Source organism: Hyla sarda, chromosome 3, assembly GCF_029499605.1.
Source record: "Hyla sarda isolate aHylSar1 chromosome 3, aHylSar1.hap1, whole genome shotgun sequence".
Taxonomy (NCBI): Eukaryota; Metazoa; Chordata; class Amphibia; order Anura; family Hylidae; genus Hyla; species Hyla sarda.
The window spans coordinates 323,570,352-323,591,026 of NC_079191.1; the positions used below are offsets into that span (position 1 = coordinate 323,570,352).

The 20,675-nt window shown below is 40.3% G+C and overlaps 1 protein-coding gene across 6 annotated transcripts in view; it reads right to left on the bottom strand.

Annotated features, from left to right (window-relative positions):
• The window catches only part of BCL2L11 (BCL2 like 11), a 64,884-nt gene that overhangs the window by 5,821 nt on the left and 38,388 nt on the right, over window positions 1-20,675 (bottom strand). For all 6 annotated transcript variants that reach the window (XM_056567217.1, XM_056567219.1, XM_056567218.1 and 3 more), the window contains exon 4: window positions 5,969-6,116. In XM_056567217.1, coding sequence (XP_056423192.1) covers window positions 5,969-6,116 — 148 coding nt within the window. The remainder of the gene's footprint in view (window positions 1-5,968; window positions 6,117-20,675) is intronic.

Here is a 20,675-nt window from a genome sequence, read left to right on the forward strand (position 1 = left end):
ACAGTATGTAATGTGTGCAGTATGTGTGTGTATGATGCATGTACAGTATGTAATGTGTACAGTATGTGTGTGTATGGTGCATGTACAGTATGTAATGTGTACAGTATGTGTGTATGGTGCATGTACAGTATGTAATGTGTACAGTGTGTGTGTGTGTGTGTGTGTATGATGCATGTACATTATGTAATGTGTACAGTGTGTTGTGTGTATGATGCATGTACATTATGTAATGTGTACAGTATGTTGTGTGTATGATGCATGTACAGTATGTAATGTGTACAGCATGTATGATGCATGTACAGTATGTAATGTGTACAGCATGTGTGTATGATGCATGTACAGTATGTAATGTGTGCAGTATGAGTGTATGATGCATGTACAGTATGTAATGTGTACAGTATGTGTGTGTATGATGCATGTACAGTATGTAATGTGTACAGTATGTGTGTGTATGCTGCATGTACAGTATGTAATGTGTACAGTGTGTGTTGTGTGTATGATGCATGTATAGTATGTAATGTGTACAGTGTGTGTGTATATAATGCATGTACAGTATGTAATGTGTACAGTGTGTGTGTGTGTGTGTGTGTGTGTGATGCATGCACAGTATGTAATGTGTACAGTGTGTGTGTGTGTGTGTGTGTATGATGCATGCACAGTATGTAATGTGTACAGTATGTGTATGATGCATGTACAGTATTTAATGTGTACAGTATGTGTGTATGATGCATGTACAGTATGTAATGTGTACAGTGTGCTGTGTGTATGATGCATGTACAGTATGTAATGTGTACAGTGTGTTGTGTGTATGATGCATGTACAGTATGTAATGTGTACAGTATGTGTGTATGATGCATGTACAGTATGTAATGTGTACAGTATGTGTGTATGATGCATGTACAGTATGTAATGTGTGCAGTATGTGTGTGTATGATGCATGTACAGTATGTAATGTGTACAGTATGTGTGTGTATGGTGCATGTACAGTATGTAATGTGTACAGTATGTGTGTATGGTGCATGTACAGTATGTAATGTGTACAGTGTGTGTGTGTGTGTATGATGCATGTACAGTATGTAATGTGTACAGTGTGTTGTGTGTATGATGCATGTACATTATGTAATGTGTACAGTATGTTGTGTGTATGAAGCATGTACAGTATGTAATGTGTACAGTGTGTTGTGTGTATGATGCATGTACAGTATGTAATGTGTACAGTGTGTTGTGTGTATGATGCATGTACAGTATGTAATGTGTACAGTGTGTTGTGTGTATGATGCATGTACAGTATGTAATGTGTACAGCATGTGTGTATGATGCATGTGCAGTATGTAATGTGTGCAGTATGAGTGTATGATGCATGTACAGTATGTAATGTGTACAGTATGTGTGTATGATGCATGTACAGTATGTAATGTGTACAGTATGTGTGTGTATGGTGCATGTACAGTATGTAATGTGTACAGTATGTGTGTGTATGGTGCATGTACAGTATGTAATGTGTACAGTATGTGTGTATGATGCATGTACAGTATGTAATGTGTACAGTATGTGTGTGTATGATGCATGTACAGTATGTAATGTGTACAGTGTGTGTGTTGTGTGTATGATGCATGTATAGTATGTAATGTGTACAGTGTGTGTGTATATAATGCATGTGCAGCATGTAATGTGTACAGTGTGTGTGTGTATGATGCATGTACAGTATGTAATGTGTACAGTATGTGTGTATGATGCATGTACAGTATTAATGTGTACAGTATGTGTGTATGATGCATGTACAGTATGTAATGTGTACAGTGTGTTGTGTGTATGATGCATGTACAGTATGTAATGTGTACAGTATGTGTGTATGATGCATGTACAGTATGTAATGTGTACAGTGTGTTGTGTGTATGATGCATGTACAGTATGTAATGTGCACAGTGTGTGTATGATGCATGTACAGTATGTAATGTGTACAGTATGTGTGTATGATGCATGTACAGTATGTAATGTGTACAGTATGTGTGTGTGATGCATGTACAGTATGTAATGTGTACAGTGTGTTGTGTGTATGATGCATGTACAGTATGTAACGTGTACAGTATGTTTGTGTATGAAGCATGTACAGTATGTAACATGTACAGTGTGTGTGTATGATGCATGTACAGTATGTAATGTGTACAGTATGTGTATAATGCATGTACAGTATGTAATGTGTACAGTATGTTGTGTGTATGATGCATGTACAGTATGTAATGTGTACAGTGTGTGTGCGTGTGTGTGTGTGTATGATGTGTGTACAGTATGTAATGCGTACAGTGTGTGTATGATGCATATACGGTATGTAATGTGTACAGTGTGTGTGTGTGTGTGTATGATGCATGTACAGTATGTAATGTGTACAGTGTGTGTGTGTATATATGATGCACGTACAGTATGTAATGTGTACAGTGTGTGTGTGTGTATATGATGCATGTACAGTATGTAATGTGTACAGTGTGTGTGTGTGTGTGTGTATGATGCATGTACAGTATGTAATGTGTACAGTATGTGTATGATGCATGTACAGTATGTAATGTGTACAGTATGTGTGTGTATGTATGATGCATGTACAGTATGTAATGTATACAGTGTGGTGTGTGTATGAAGCATGCATGTACAGTATGTAATGTGTACAGTATCTGTGTGTATGAAGCATGCATGTACAGTATGTAATGTATACAGTGTGTTGTGTGTGTATATAATGCATGCAGTGGCAGATCCGGGGGGGGGGGGGGGGGAATGTGGGGAACTATACTGCAACTAATGTGGGGAGAACTATACTGACCTAATGTGGGGGAACTATACTGCCTAATGTGGGGGAACTATACTGCACCAAATGTGGGGGAACACTGCTAACCTAATGTGGGGAGAACTCTGCTGCACCTAATGTGGGGGGAACTCTGCCGCACCTAACGTGGGGGGGAACTGTGCCGCACCTAACGTGGGGGGAACTGTGCCGCACCTAACGTGGGGGGGGGGGGGGACTGTGCCGCACCTAATGTGGGCGCCTCGTATAGACGTTCGCTCACGTCGCACTCCCAGCATTCAAGGGCCGGCGTTACTACGTCCTGACGCCGGCCCTAGAGCGTGACGTGCGTGAACATCAAGGGGGGGGGGCCTCCATGTCCATTTTGCTTGGGGCCCCCAAATTCCTTCAAACGGCCCTGCACCCATGTCCCCCCCCCCCCCCCAGTCCACCCCCAGTCTACACCTCTGTCACTCATGGCCACCCTCTATTCACCCCTCTGTCACCCCAGTCCACCTGTCTCCCATGTCCACCTTGGCCACCCCCTATCCACCCCTCTGTCAGCCATGTTAATCCCCCATTGTCCACCCCTCTGACCACATCCTTGACACCCATGTCCACCCCCTATTCACCCCTCTGTCCCTTTGTCACATGTTACCACCTTGTCACTCCTGTCACACATGTACACTCTTCTACACCCCTCTGTCACCTGTGTACACTTCTCTACACCCCCAACACCCCTGTCATCCATGTACACCCCTCTATCACCCACTACACCCCTGTACACTCTTCTACACCCCTCTGTCCCCCATGTACACCCGTTACCCGGACAATCCTGCGTTGACACCTTTCATAAATTTTTCTCTTCTGCCAAAGCCCAGGGAGATAAGCTACAGTGCCATGGGTTGCAAACTTCTTGATAATGTTGCGCACTGTGGACAATGGCAAATCTAGATCTCTGGAGATGGACTTGTAACCTTGAAATGATTTATATTTTTCCACAATTTTGGTTCTCAAGTCCTCATACAGTTCTCTTCTCCTCTTTCTGTTGTCCATGCTTAGTGTGGCACACACAAACACACAATGCAAAGACTAAGTGAACTTCTCTCCTTTTTATCTGCTTTCAGGTGTGATTTTTATGTTGCCCACACCTGTTACTTGCCCCAGGTGAGTTTAACCCCTTAAGGCCAGGCCCATTTGGCCTTAAGGACCATACACATTTTATTTTTGAATTTTCGTTTTTTCCTCCTCGCTTTCTAAAAATCATAACTCTCTTATATTTCAATCCACAGACCCATATTGTTTTTTGCATTACCAATTGTACTTTGTAATGACATCACTTATTTTACCATAAAATGTACGGCGCAACCAAACAAATATTATTTATGTGGGAAAATTGAAAAGAAAAACGCAATTTAGCTAATTTTGGAAGGTTATGTTTTCACACTGTATACTTTCCAGTAAAAATGACATGTTTTCTTTATTCTGTGGGTCAATACGACTAAAATGATACCCATGATATATGCTTTTCTATAATTGTACCGGTTAAAAAAAATCTCAAACCATTTTAACAAAATTAGTATGTTAGAAATTGCCCTATTTTGACCACCTATAACTTTCTCATTTTTCCGTATATGGGGCCATATGAGGGCTCATTTATTGCGCTATTATCTGTAGTTTTTATCAGTACCACTTTTGGTTTTACTTTTGATAAATGTTTTATAATCTTTTGGGGGAATAAAATGTGACAAAAAAGCAGCAATTTTTAACTTTTTTTATTTTTTACGTTTAGGCCATTCACTGTACGGGATAATTAACAATATATTTTAATAGATCAGACTTTTACGCACACGGCGATACCAAATATGTGTATAAATTTTTTTTACGCTTTTTGGGGGTAAAATGGGAAAAACGGACGTTTTACTTTTTTATTGGGGGAGGAGATTTTTCACATTTTCTTACTTTTTTGTTTAACTTTTTTTTTTTTTTTTACTCTTTTATGTCCCCATAGGGGACTATTCATAGCAATCATTTGATTGCTAATACTGTTCAGTGCTATGTATAGGACATAGCACTGATCAGTATTATCGGTGATCTTCTGCTCGATCTCAGACCAGAGCAGAAGACCCCGGGAGTCGGCCAGAGCCAGATGAGGGGACCTTCGGCCGCCATGCTGGATGATCGGATCGCCGCGGCAGCGCTGCAGGCGATCATCCATTCAAAGTACCGCACTGCCGCATATGCGGTGATCTGTATTGATCACGGCATCTGAGGGGTTGATCGCGGATGTCCGCCATTACCGGCGGGTCCCTGGCTGCTGACAGCAGCCGGGACCTGCCGCACATGACGCGAGCACCGCTCCGGTGCTCGCGATCATGGCGGTGCGTAAATGTACGTCATGGTGCGGCAAGTACCACGTCACCATGACGTACATTTACGTCCATTGTCGTTAAGGGGTTAAAGGGGCATCACATGCTTGAACAATCTTATTTTTCCACAATTTTGAAAGGGTGCCAATAATTTTGTCCAGCCCATTTTTGGAGTTTGGCGAGACATTATGTCCAATTTGCTTTTTTCCTCCCTTTTTTGGTTTAGTTCCAATACACACAAAGGCAATAAACATGTTTATAGCAAAACATGCGTTAATGCAATCCTTTTCTGTGAGAAATACTTCATTTTCTTGAAAAATTTTAATGCAATCCTTTTCTGTGAGAAATACTTCATTTTCTTGAAAAATCTCCGGGATGCCAACATCTACGGCAATGACTGTAAATAGATATTGTGCATTGCGGCTTTTTAATTTAATTTTTTTGCTTGTCAAATTCGGTAGGGGTGCCCCGCAAATGTTTTTTTTTTTTCGAGGGGCGCCCCAACCCAAAAAAGATTGGGAAACACTGATTTATAGCCATTAACACCTTGAGGACACAGGGCGTACATGTACATTCTGCACCAGCTCCTCTTCTATGACGCACTGAGCGCGCTTCTTAGTGGGATGGTCTCTGTGGCTATCAGCCGCTGGGATCAGTGGCTAATGCCAGACTTCACCAATCAGGGTGACACAGTGATCAAAGTTTATCCCGACATCTCGAAATCTAAAAAGATAATCCCGGATCAGTCGGCTGGTCGGGACACCAATCAGTGAAATTGCGGGGTCCTGATCAGCTGAGAGGTTGGGGGGGGGGGGTCCTTACTTGCCTTCTCTCCTTCCGATTAGTGCTCCAATTCTCCAGGAAGCCTCAGCAGTTTGAAGCAATGGCGTGCTAACACTGATCAGTGCTGTTCTATAAGGCAGCATAGAAGTGTATGCAATCTGAAGACTGCAAGTAATAGCTTCCTGTAGGGACTAAGGGGGAAAAAAAACAGTAAAACAACAGTTTGAATACCCCCCTTCCCATAAAAAAAAAATGATGTGGACAACAAACAAACATGTGGTATCGCCGTGTGTAAAATGTCTGATCTATAAAAATATAATTTTACTTAACCCCTTAAGAACCAGGCCCATTTTGGCCTTAAGGACCACTATATGGTCATAAAACGGGATCTAGCAATTGAACAAGCATTTGTGACCATATATTGTGGATAAATGTCTTGCATCCAAATACATAAAATATAATTAACTCTGAGAGTTCCTTTGTACATGATCAAAATGGGGAGGTACAGCAAGACTTTGCAATAATATCCTACACGCCTACAAACAGTACTAACTATACAAGCATAGACACCTATATGCTGGGATGAAAAAAAAGTGGACTATTGTATATCACTATCACACAAGAAGGACTGTATGAACAATTTTTATATCCCATATGCGTATATACCTGCTCAATATCACAGTATGTCAGTGATTAAAACACTACACATAACGCATACAATACGCATCTGAATTTGAACATGGCCCTAATGCATCGGAGGCAAGTCCACTCCCTTACGGTGGAGTTCAATCAAATAAAGTATCCTTACAACAAGGCTATCAGATACAATGTGTGGCTACTCTGAGTGATTGTATGACACATATAGTCAAAATACAGTCTAAAGGATAGATATGTGCTTGTATGTGTTAAGTAGGCATTAGTAAGTGCCAGTCAAATACAACCTGATATTCTATAGCAACGCCAGGACACAGCGATATATCAATGCTGTGGTAAGGGCTGTGTACAATTAAATTTAGATATAGAATATCTAGGTAGTGTTGTAGCGACACTGTTCAGTGGGTATGATATAAATCCCCTTATACCACGATCAGTGCCGCCTCACTTGAATCATTCTACTATATGAATGAATGGATGGGTACGTGGATGTAAGTGGTATAGCCACAACAGGATGAAAAGGCTGCAAAGCATATGGTCTATTATGCACATGCTACAACAATGCATAAATAGTCTACACTAATGCTGATACTGCTGTGGAATTGCACACAAGTTAACCAATAGTACAATATATGTTGAAAATTGGTGAATGCTGAATAAGCCTAAACGCGAAACTGCAACCAAAAAATGCACCACAGTCTGAACCAAGACTTATGATAAACAGTGCCAACACTGGAAGGAATTACACCTAATTTGCTTCCCAGTATCATCAATATTGCCAGGAGGGATTGGTAAAGATACAATAAATGCTTATATGGAACAATGAGAAATATATCTTCAATATTTACTAATACTGGAAACAGCAGCATAACATTAAATTGGTTGACCAGGACTATCATATAGTAATCCAGGACATTGCAAAGTATATAAGCATTCTACTCATGGTGTAACCCCACACAATGTTGAACACTGAGTAACATGGACATTATCTATGAGTGCAAGTAGAAGTGTGAACAGTGTGTAAGCAAAAATACAATTCTACACACTATCAAGGAGATACAATCAAGTACAGATGGAATACAATGTGTGGACTATTCATGGACATTATTTGAAGTAATACATTTATACTGACATAAAGGACAGTGGAGTTGCATACTCCTCAACACTGGTGGCGGTCATTATTTATATTTAATACATTTTTCTATTCTACTATTTTAAGAAGGATGTAATAAAATTAAAGTTTTTAAAGGTTCCCTATTTTTTCTAATTTTTTCATAAGTTTTGGGAGACCTCATCTTGGTAAGTGGACAGTACCACTAATAATTGTCTACCATTTTGGCCTTAAAGGACAACTGCAGTGGTAAACATTTACATATGCCCGTGCCTCAAAAATAAACAAAATAAACTCATACATACCTTCCTATGAGCCCCCGTTGGTCCAGCACAAGCCTCACGGTCCGGCAGTGCTGACGTCATTCCACTTCCTGGGGACGGGGACGCCGCAGAGCCGTCGGCGTATCACCGGCCGTAGCGATATCCCGCCCCGGTCGGTGATAGGCTGAGCCCACTGTCATGTAAGAAGCCGGCCAGAGCTCCTTACATGACAGTGGGCTCAGCCTATAACCAACCAGGGCGGGACATCGCTACGGCCGGTGATACGCCGACGACTCTGCGGCGTCCCCAGGAAGTGGAATGAGGTCAGCACTGCCGGACCGTGAGGCCTGTGTTGGACCAACGGGGGCTCGTAGGAAGGTATGTATAAGTTTATTTTGTTTATTTTTGAGGCATGGGCATATATAAATGTTTACCACTGCAGTTGTCCTTTAAGGACACAGACAATTTTATTTTTGCATTTTCGTTTTTTTCCTCCTAGTCTTATAAAAATCCAAACTTTTGTATTTTCATCCACAGACCCATATGAAGGCTTGTTTTTTGTGCGACCAATTGTCCTTCGTAATGATATCACTCATCTTCTCATAAAATGTATGGCGCAACCAAAAAAAATATTTGTGTGGGGAAATTGAAAAGAAAACTGCAATTTAGCAATTTTTGGAAGGTTTTGTTTTCACACTGTACACTTTATGGTAAAAATGACAAGTTTAAAATGATAACCATGTTCTATGCTTTTCTATTATTTTGCAGCTTTAAAAAAAATCTCAAATTTTGAAAACACAATAAGGATGTTTTAAAATAACTATTTGACCACCTATAACCTTCTCTTTTTTCCATATTTGGGGCGGTATGAGGGCTCATTTTTTGCTCTGATCTGTACGACTTTAGTGTACATGTAACGTTTAAATCATTAACATTATAATTTTAACAGTTCGGACATTTACGCATGCGGCGATTCGAAATATGTTTATTAACCCCTTAAAGGGGGTACTCCAGTGGAAAACTTTTTTTTTTTTTGATCAACTGGTGCCAGTAAGTTAAACAGATTTGTAAATGACTTCTATTTAAAAAATCTTAATCCTTCCAGTACGTATTAGCTGCTGACTACAGAGGAAATTCTTGAACCTTGCTTATGTTTCTGCTTTTCTGACTACCTACATTTGAAAGCTCACATTAAATCAATATTGTAAACTCGAATATTTTTATTTTATTATTTAATAATATTTAGAATGATTGATTTAAAAAATGTTGCAGTATATTGACATTTTATTTTATTGATGTAATTTTAAATGCATTTATTTTTGTTAATAGTCTTCAACTAATCTATTAATATTTTTAAATAAATTATTTATATTCATACTTTAATTTCTGATGTCTTTAAAGGTGTACTCTGCCTCTAAACAATTACTAATTCCCATTCTTTAAGGGTTACTCTGCTGTTGATCGCTAGTGGCCCGCCGCTGTCCACAAAAGCAAACTTTGATAAATCTGGGCCCATATCTTTATTCTGTAGGTCCATACGGTTACAAGGATATCTAATTTATATAGGTTTCATTTTATTTTACTACTTATACTAATTTTGGTGCATGTAGTTATTTTTTTAACTTATTTTTCCATATACAAGGATATATGAGGGCTATTTTTTTGCACCATGATCTGAAGTTTTTATCAGTACCATTTTTGTTTTCATTGGACTGTTTCATCGCATTTTTCACATTTTTTTTTAGGGTATACAAAGTGACCAAAAATATGTACTTTTGGACTTAGGAATTTTTTTTTACGCATACGACAATGACCATGCGGTTTAATTAACATTATATTTTTATAGTTTGGATATTTACGCACGCGGCGATACCACATATTTTTTTATTATGTTTCCATATGGAATTTGGGAAAGGGGGGGGGGTGATTCAAACTTTTAATATGGAAGGGGTAAATGGGTGTTTAAAACTTTTTATTCAAATTATTTCTCATTTGTAATATTTTTTTACACTTTTAGCCCTTACACTTTTAGGGGACTTTTAGGAGGAATCAGATTCCCCATACAGATCAATGTGGTTTAGTGATCTGTGTGCTCTGCGCTTGATTGATAGAGCCCGGCTGAACCAGGCTTTATCAATGACAGATCTGGGAACAGTGACGGAGGAGAGGTAAGCCCTCCGGCTAAGGGTGGGTTCACACTACGTTTTCTCCCATACGGGAGCGCATACGGCAGGGGGGAGCTAAAACCTCGCGCTCCCGTATGCCTTCGTATGCGCTCCCGTATGTCATTCATTTCAATGAGCCGGCCGGAGTGAAACGTTCGGTCCGGTCGGCTCATTTTTGCGCCGTATGCACTTTTCCCCCCCGTCAACCACGGTTTGAGGTCTGGTCGTAAAAGCGCATACGGCGCAAAAATGAGCTGACCGAACTTTTCACTCCGGCCGGCTCATTGAAATGAATGACATACGGGAGCGCATACGAAGGCATACGGGAGCGCGAGGTTTTAGCTCCCCCCTGCCGTATGCGCTCCCGTATAGGAGAAAACGTAGTGTGAACCCAGCCTTACTCCACAGTTGAGCTGAGTATTAACATACTTCATATGTGGATGTAAAGTGCTCAGCTGGTGAACTACAATGCGCAGAAGAGAAGGAGCACCATTGGGCTTTTGGAGAGAAAATTTGTCCGGAAATGACGTCCATATATGGGGTATTTCCATACTGAAAGAAATGGGGTTCCAAATTTTGGGGGGCATTTTCTCCTATTACCCCTTGTGAAAATTAAAAATGTGGGGGGAAAAAAACTGCAGTTGAGTGAAGAAAAAAAAAAAAAAAAAGTAATTTACACATCCGACTAACGAAAAGCCGTCAAACACCTGTTGGGTGTTAAGGCTCACTGCACCCCCCCCCCCCCTTGTTACATGCCTTGAGGGGTATAGTTTCCAAAATAGTGTGCCATGTGTTTTTTTTTTTTTTTTTATGCTGTACTGGCACCATAGATAGGGGCTTCCTAAATGTGACATGCCCCTCAAAAACCATTTCAGAAAAATTCACTACAAAATCCCATAGTCGCTCCTTCCCTTCTGAGCCCTCTAGTGCACCCAACAGAGCACTTGACATACACATAATGAGGTATTTCCTTACTCGAGAGAAATTGGGTTACAAGTTTTAGGGTGATTTCTCTCCTTTTACCCCATGTAAAAATTCAAAAACTGGGTCTACAAGAACATGCGAGTGTAAAAAATTTATATTTTGAATTTTCTGCTTCACTTTGCGGCTATTCCTGTGAAACACCTAAAGGGTTAATACACTTACTGAATGTCATTTTGAATACTTTGAGGGATGCAGTTTTTATAATGGGGTCATTTATGGGTTATTTATAATATGAAGGCCCCTCAAATGCACTTCAAAACTGAACTGGTCCCTGAAAAATTCCTATTTTGAAAATTTTGGGGAAAATTGGGAATTTTTCACCAAGAAATGATGCAAGTGTCGACGAAAATTTACGACGGACAAATTAGAGTGTCACGAAAAAACAAATCTCTGAATCAGACTGAAAAGTAAAAAGTATCCCAGAATTATTAATACTTAAAGTGACAGTGGTCAGATGTGCAAAAAATGCCCGGGTCCTTAAGGTGAAAATGGGCTGGGTCCTTAAGGTGAAAATGGGCTGGGTCCTTAAGGGGTTAAGGACTCGGGAACGGGAGCGTACCTGTACCTCCTGCGTCCTTAAAGGGGTTAAACATAATATTTTAAAAATTACTTTTTTTTTAAACTAGGGATGTCCCGATACCGATACTAGTATCGGTATCGGGCCAATACTCTGCATTTGCATGGTATCGGGGACTCGTTTAATGTCCCCGATACCATGTCTGATACCTGCTGCTGTGCAGCCGCTGTCCCGTTCTCCCGTTCGCATTATGGTGTTTCATGGAGGAGCATGTGACATAAACTGTCTATAAAGGGGCTGGCCTGCTGTCTATAAGGGGGGCTGCTCCCTACAAGGGGGGACCCTGCTCCCTGCCTACAAGGAAGGGGCCCACATTCGACAAGAGGGAGCACTATCTACAAGGGGGATCCGTTGTCTACAAGTGGGACACGGGGGGGGGGGGGCTGCTACTAATATCTGCAGCTATCTATACTACCTACAAGGGGATACTACCTACTATTAAAGGCAATTTTACAGCAGAGTCACCTGCACTAACTTCAATTTATAGGTAGACAGTGCAGGTGACCTGGTTTCTACCGCTGATCACCATGTGAATATCAGTGCAATCGCTCCGGAGACATCGGTTTCACCGCCAATGCAAATTCCCTGTTCTACCCAATGGAGAAGAGAGAAATCTTTGCTCATACTACACCAGCCGCCTCCATTGTACACAACAAGGAACCCACATATCAGCACAGTAAGCAGCGACAGACACCAGGTCACCCTGGTGTCAGATTCCCTTTAAAATAAGAGTACTTCTACTTGAATTAAAGTATCGGTACTCTTACTCGGTCAAAAAAAATGGTATCGGGACATCCCTAATTTAAACGTTAGTAAGTAAAATATGGAAGATAATGGCCCATATTTATCAATCAGCCTGAAACCATAATAGTCTGGTTTTTCCCACAACAACCAATCACAGCCCAACTTTCACTTTACAAGAGTTCGTTCAGATATGAAAACTGAGCTGTGATTGGCTGCTATGGGAAAACCAGACAACTAGGGTTTTAGGTTGATTGATAAATCAGGGCCAATTAGTTCAGCTGTGCACCACTGTTGTACTCCATTGCAGTCTATGCACCTCTCTGCAAAAGTCCCCTCCCTTTTTACTACACTTGTTAGTAGTGCCGCCATTTCTTCTACTTTAATGTGTTGCCATAAAGATGAAATGGAGCTGCTTTGTTGGATTGAATGATCATTTAGTGGGTGGAGGGGGCACACATTCGTCTAAGTTATATTTAGGTTTCTAACATTCATACTATTGATTTATGTAAAGTCTGTTGAAACGACTGTAACCATTTCAATTATGAGATGCTAATGTCTTGGTGTCACAACAGGGCTTGTGGTGTCCATACAATGGGTCACAGATGTTTTGGTGGTGCAAGAGGTCCACTTTACGGCAGGTATAAGGATCTTAAAGTGCATAGAAAGGTTTTTGATCCTTGTGATCATATCTGTTGCTAAATAAAGACAAATCAATATTTTAAGAGTTCAAACATTTATTTATGTAAAATTCATTGACAAAGAGCTTTAAAAATATCTGCATTATTTACAGCCATATTGCACAAGGAAAGTGGCAATGACCCTGTCCAAAGTAATCAGTGCAAAACACAATTAAGCCAGGGACCATTGCATACAATAAAATGCTACATATACACTGGGTCCTATGTAAAATACATTAGTGATCATTCAGAACAAGGCTCTCTCTGAAATATTGGGTCCTAAACATAATGGGGACGGAGAGAAATCATCAACTAACAACTGAAAGGAATAGTCGACTAGTGTTGGAAGAGTCCCTAGGGGATTTCTCTAAACAAAAAAGGGGGGATCCTATCTTCTCAGGTTCAGCTATATACTTTAAGAATAGATGCATCTAGAAAGAAATCAATTTCTGGTAGGGACAGTACAGTTTTTATGATTTTATAACGCAAAAATGCCCCTTATTGTATTTTGGATTCTATGCTTTATTATAGATTATCACCCACAAGATGGACCAGCTACTAGTAGGGTTGACTTCTTAACTGTAAATGATATGCATCTCCGGTGTAGTTTGTAGGTCCAGGATGGAGAAACAGTTTCCAATTTTTTTTTTTACCCAAGCTATAACTATACATATTGTTCCATACTGTCAGTTATGCCCCCTATTATTACTTTCTAACAGATGACAGCTTGAGATCTGCTCTGTCACATTTTCATGTCTAAAAGTCAGCCATTAAATGGATTCTGTCAGCTGCAATTGGCGTCTGCAATCTGCAGACAGTGTTCGTGCAAGGAGACACGGGGTACCTTTCATATATGGGTCTGCTTCCCGAACATGGAAAATGCTTTTATTCTCTGGTGTCAATGAGGCGTTCCCAAGCTCCTGAAGTGCTATGGTCTGGGACACCTCCTTGCTACTCTTCCCAATTGCAGATGACATTTTCTTCAGGAGATTTCAGTCAAGTTAGCATCTTGGAAATTCCTAGAAACTTCAACTAACTTTTAGCTTGCATCTGGAGCTTCTAGGTTTACCGGGTGCAAATCTACCATTTTTTTTTTTTTTTCATGAAAGTGCTGCTAGATACTATAACACTGGTGAATTCTCAATAAAATAGTGAAAATACTGATACCCTGTGATGTACACATTAAGGCATAATCCTAACAGTGTTTGGTTGATCTGCTCTCCAGTCAATAATTTTATCACTTTACAGAAGATTCTTCTTCCTTGTGCTGGATGCTTTCCAGTATTTAAAGGGAACCAATCAGCATAGTTTAGCATATATAATGCGTGTCAATGCTTTATATAGGCTAAAATAATTATCCTCACCATCCCTGGGGGTTTGTGCCCCCAGGGATGGTGAAGATATTAAGTTATAAAGTCCCCCCCCAGCCGCCCGGCAAATAGTCTCCTGGGTGGGGACTTACACTTACCGGCTCCATTCGTGGCGGCCATGGCCCCGTCCCAACAGCTTGAATGAAGGCTCCCGCAACCGCTCTGCTTAGTCTGCTTAGGGAGCAGAGCGGTGACGGGAGCATTCATTCAAGGTGACAGGAGTATTCATTCAAGCTGTCAGGGCAGAGCCACGGCCGCAGCGAGCGGTAAATGTAAGTCCCCGCCTAGGGGACTATTTGCCGGGCGGCCAGGGGAGCTTCACCATCCCTGGGGGAATAGATGTCCCCCGGGGCTGGTGAGGATAAATAATTTTAGCCTACATAAAGTATTGACAAGCATTATATTTGCTAAAATATGCTGATTGGTCCCCTTTAATGATAAAATGGACAGCAGAATGAATCTACCACATGCAGTATAAACAAGTATAGGTTTATCATCATGATGGGAATATCCTCAAAAATGTGTGTGTGTGTGTGGGGGGGGGGGGGGGGCATAATCTGTAAAGAATGGGAAGCTCTACACCATATAACCAGGGCAATTTTGTACAGATTTTTTAGTAATACACTGTAAATATAGTCATAATGTTTTCACACAGTAAACATTGGCTTAAACATAAAATAAAAAGTGCAAATAAAATCTAAGTAGTCAGGATTGATCTCAACAATCCACAACAGTTTAAGAAAAGAAGAAATATCTAGGAGTGATAGAGGAGACTGCATGATTTGATAAACAAAAAGAGAAACTTTGCTAAAATGGTAGTGCAAATGAGAAACGCCAGAGAAGAGCAACATAGGATTCTTGACATTTGTTTGCCCCTGACCAAAAAGGGACAAAGGCTTCAACACTGTTTCAGATATTGGGACTTTACCTTCCACAAGATCTACATACAGTATTGTATTCTCAGCCTCAATACATCAATGAAAAAAATTTAAAAAAAAGTATGAGGCTGAGCAAAATCCCACAATGATTTACTTCATGCATTATACTCTTAGTATGGCAAAAGTGCAATGGTCATAATTATATATAAAGAAAAAAAAAAAAAAGGGGGGATAGTACAGCTAGGGCTCAAGTAGTAAGCAAAAGTAAGTAAAAGCAAGTCGGGGGTACTAGACAGCAGTACATGTAGAGATATGTAAGAATAGGATAAAAAAAAAAAAAAAAAGACAGTAAATTAAATAATGTGAATGACATAAATACACAACCAAGTAAAAAAGTACAAGAAAGTAAATTACAGGAAATCTACAGTATTTACATTTTCTTCAACCAATGGTTTCCCTGTCAGAAGACATCACGACACCTTAGGGGGGTATGTTCAGATGGCACACATTTCAAGCAGATTTGAAATCCTAGTCGAAGATTTTAGGCACCAACTCTGCAATAGGTGGCCACACATGGATTTGCACTATTATCAGGCCTAATCCAGGGCATACTCTAGTGCAAACCCACTGCAGAAACCTGAGCTTTTGCTTCAGATTGTTTTCCATATCCGCGGCAGATTTTTATTGGCAAAACTCCATTACGTTAACATAGCCTGAAGTTACCGAAAGAAAAAAAGGGCTATTCCGGTATAGAACACGAAATGTGAATGGGGGTAAAAAGACAAGTCATACCGGCCTACTTCCATCCTTCACTGCTAGATTGTTTTTCTTGCTTTTGAAATTTAAGATCAGAGCAGGACCTGCCAGCTCCACCAATTACCAGCTGCAGTGGTGTCCCATCTCAGCCAGGTCCTGATATATATACATAAAAGACAAGCAGTAGGGAACTGGAAGATACTGTACAGGGAGCTGTGGGGAACCAGGGAAGGTAAGTATCCCCCTCAAACTCATTTTTTACTCAGGCCCCGGCAACAAACTTTTTTAGTCATACTGGATTAACCCTTTAAAACAAAAAAATTATTAGTTGGATTCAAGCTCAAGTGTCACTGAGGAGGACTTGATTTGTTAAACGCCAGTAAGTATAGAAGGGGACACAGCCTCATATGGAGTCCTATACTACACACATTTTCAGCAAGAAAACCACCAAAGGCCACTTCATCTCCAGCACTCTGGTAGTGACTAAGTCTATAAATGAAGCAGACTACTGCCATACAGTATAGTAAATAACTGGAACATCCCTCCAAAGTCAAAAAGAACAGACTGAACACATGAAAATGGCTCAGTTTTATCTATAATTCTATACATTATTTACAGTAACATTTTCTAGGCAAAATGCCTCAGGAATCACAGGCTAAAAGTTTATAATTTCCCTTAAAAAATTGGGAAAACTTACTTGTATACATAACTATACATAATAATAACAACAAGGAAGGAGAAAGCAAAGCTTTACAAGAACATGGAAACCCATCTTGGTTTGGACAGATCCACTATTCTCAATGTCCACTTACTGCACCACCATAAACATATGGCATATTTCCTATCTGATATATACAGATTACAGGAAGATCTTTGTAACATTTTGTACACATCTTCCATGCTGCCCAGATATGCTCCTTGGCATGCCTTGCAGTGAAACCAACACAATAACTTTTCAACGAATATATTTTTACAGTCTTGGCAATAGAAAGTAACCACTATAACTGTCATATGTAGCAGTACAAGTATCGCAACAATCCACAGCACACAACACTGGTTAAGGCATAGACCCCAAGATCTGCCAAACTGTTTATCATTTATAAAGCACCGAAAGATACAATAAGATTGCATTACATATATACTGCAATACACCTAAGATGTATGAGAAAGGGGGGGGGGGGGTAATTCACCGCTACTTTATAAAAGGGTCAGGTCTACACACTGCATTTGATAAGTTTGTACTTCTGTAAAAAAAATAAAAATAAAAAAAAAGGATATATATGTAATATATATGCAGAAGGACGCATACCAAAATATGTGGCTCAATATGGCTGGCCGGCCAAGCATCTCAAGAGACTGTGCCATGTTTACTCATGAAGAATGGAGGTAACAGGGTTCTTGGCACTTATTGTTTTAAGGCACTCAAAAAAAGTACATTGAAAAAGACATTATCTGAAGTGTTTGCATGGAGTGCTTGACAATGTATGCAGATTTCCCGGGTGGCGGGACAAAAATATTGCATGCAAAAGCCAGGTGGAAAATTACAGAAGCCATGATGAGTGATGACCTCAGTACAAAACAGGCTTTTGTTTGATAGAATATATATTTATTTAAATTAAATAATTTTTTTTTTTACTTATCAGGTTAACAGGGCTCCAGGGACCTGTCCAGTATACTACATGCGTAAATGGCAAAAATAGAGAATGGCAGAACGGAAGCGCCTTGGGAATCTGAATCCCAAGTTGGATGAGGTAATGCAAAACCTCAAAAATATCTTTGGTTAGAACCAGGTTATAAAAAAGGCACATATAATGTTAAAAGGCAACTAATACAATAACATTTTGACATGGTAAGCAAAGAAAACCCTCACTCATAACCCAGGACCCTTCTTGGGAGACCCTCAGAAAGTCAGCAAATAGCAGCCATGGAAGTGACATTAGGCATAGACGACTTTGGAGAAAAAGCAAATAGCAAGCTAGTGATCAGTATTGAATGTACACACTTCAGCCGGAAAGACAGCAGTCAGACTTTGGTATGTGTGTCTAGACAAACAATAGTGCAACTTCCAATAAACACTACTCGAAGGCTGCTTTCACACTAGATCATTTCTCAGTTTTAAAGACCCATTATAATGTTCTGATAAAGCGTACCCGTCAGATCCAACAAAAATGTTTTGTTTTTTTAAATATATCACTCAGTACCTAATGCTGACCATGTGTATTTTTATGTGTATCACCTTTATTTTTTTTATTACACTATTAATTTAGCTCACTAGTCTGAATTCCTCTCAAAGGGAGGGGGCGTGGCCTCACTGTGCAGGTCTCCGCCCCCTCCCTCAGTATGCTGTCTGCTCACATCTCCCCTAGCATTAGCAAAACTACAACTCCCAGCTTGTCCTCACTGACAGTAGTGGGACACAAGCTGACAGTGGGAGGATTTTCCCTCCAGTTATGAGCCCTGCGCTCACAGCTGTCAATCAAGGAAGTGTGTCCATGACATAGGTGATGACTCATGGACACAGCAGGACTAGTATGTGTCATAGCAGGCAGGAGGGGGCAGTAGTTTGCCTGGCTTTTTCAGTATGAAATACTGAAATTTTTCTAATGAAGGCAATGCTTTGCCAATGCATGCTTTACCTACATATCAAAAGTTTTGTTTCTGACAGTGCCCATTTAAGGAAACCCTTAAAACTGGCCATTAAACGGTCGTTACAAAATCCTAACAGAAGTCTATGGGATTTTGTGATTAGCCGTAATGACTTGTTAATGCCGTTATGAATAATGGACATTATTTTGTGACAGGAGAAAATTAGTGCATGTACCATTTTTCTCCCGTCACAAAATAACGGCAGTTATTCATAACGGCATTAACGGGTCATCACGGCTAATCACAAAATCCCATAGACTTGAGTTAGGATTTTGTAACAGCCGTATGGGATTTTATAACAGCCGGTTTTAAGGGTTTCCTTAACGGAACAATATAACAGGTCTTTAAAACTGAGAAGCTGAGGTAATCTGACACTGAACCACTTCGTTGGCAGGAAGAGAACAAGACAAGTTAGGGTTAAACTGTATGGTGGCAGCAAGTCAGGATAGGACCTAACTTTGGTGTGGCTTCAATAAAAAGTGGGGAGGTGATAGTACCAGTGATGCAATATAGTAAACATAAAAAAAATTGTTGAAAGCACCAATGTCTGATTACACAAGCTTCTATGCAGAGCGATGTATCACCATGGTAACAGACTACAAACAAATCCGGTGTCATCTTATCCTGAAGTTACACTTTTCCCTTCACCTTCTCTCTATACATTTCCTAACATACATTTGTTAGTTTGCAGATAGATGACAATATGACCATGGAGGCATAGCAGCAACCATAGGAGCTGTAGACATAAAACCAATATCTGTCCGCTTTACTTGTTGCTTGATGTTGCGGACACCAAATGGTACCAAAGGTGGGCCTACTTTTTAACAATCTTAACTGGATTAGCTTTTGGCTTACAAACTAACAAAAGGAGGGAAAAAAAAAAAAAAAGACTGCAAAGATATATATTCCAATGAAGATTTACAACACTGATCACTGGCATCAGTAAGGAGCATAAAAAGGTGCACAAACCTATAAAGTAAAATTGTGCTCCAAGACATTTAGATCCGAATGTCTGACCGGCTGTCTTGAGTGGTACTGCCCTTTCAAATTGCACTATAATGTTTGAAGGGAACAGCAAGGACGGTTTTCATAACCTTATAGGAAAAGTGTGCTTGTGCAGAAGTACTGTGCTTATACAGAATCAGTCCATGCTGTTGTACAAATTAAATGGCAGATACTGCATAAAAGATACATTTGAGCTTTGGCATGTAAAAAGGAGGATAAAATTAGTAAAATTGCTACTAAACCTTTAGAGAATGCATACAGGCAGATCACATCTCAAAGTTCTAGAGCAGACAGACATTGTAAAGGAATGTGTATACTGATCTAGCTTCAGGCCTGATCCACAGCTTAAGATGCAGCCTGGTAGCTTTGTTTTTATGCTCTACAATATCATTTCATAGAGACTGACCTTAGGATACATGCAGTGCAGTGGAAGACCTGGCTGTAAAGGATGTAGATCACAGGCTACTAAAACTAAAATACAAGCTGCTTTAAGTCAAAGAGCTTCATATTTAAGGGTAAATATACCCTTAGTATAAAACATTCCCGCACCATGGCACAACTGAAGACACCATTATATTTATGTGGATGTAAAAAGAAATGACAGCGCAGCACTCACCCTTGATAGTGGTTTATTCAGATCAAACGATGCACATGAAAGTGACGATCCGCAGTACAGTGGGGTCCGGGGGGGGGGGGGGGGGAGAACTGGAAAGGGGACTCTGGAGAGTCCTTGCAGCAACGTTTCACGGCAAAAAAAACGCTTGGTCACGCCTTTGGCGTGACCAAGCGGTTTTTTGCGCGAAACGTTGCTTTTGGCGTGGACCAAGCGTTTTTTTTGGCGCCCCGCGCGCCCCCGCTCCCCCCCCCGCCCCGCCCCCCCCCCACCCGCCCCACCCTCCCGACAATCAACTAAACAAACG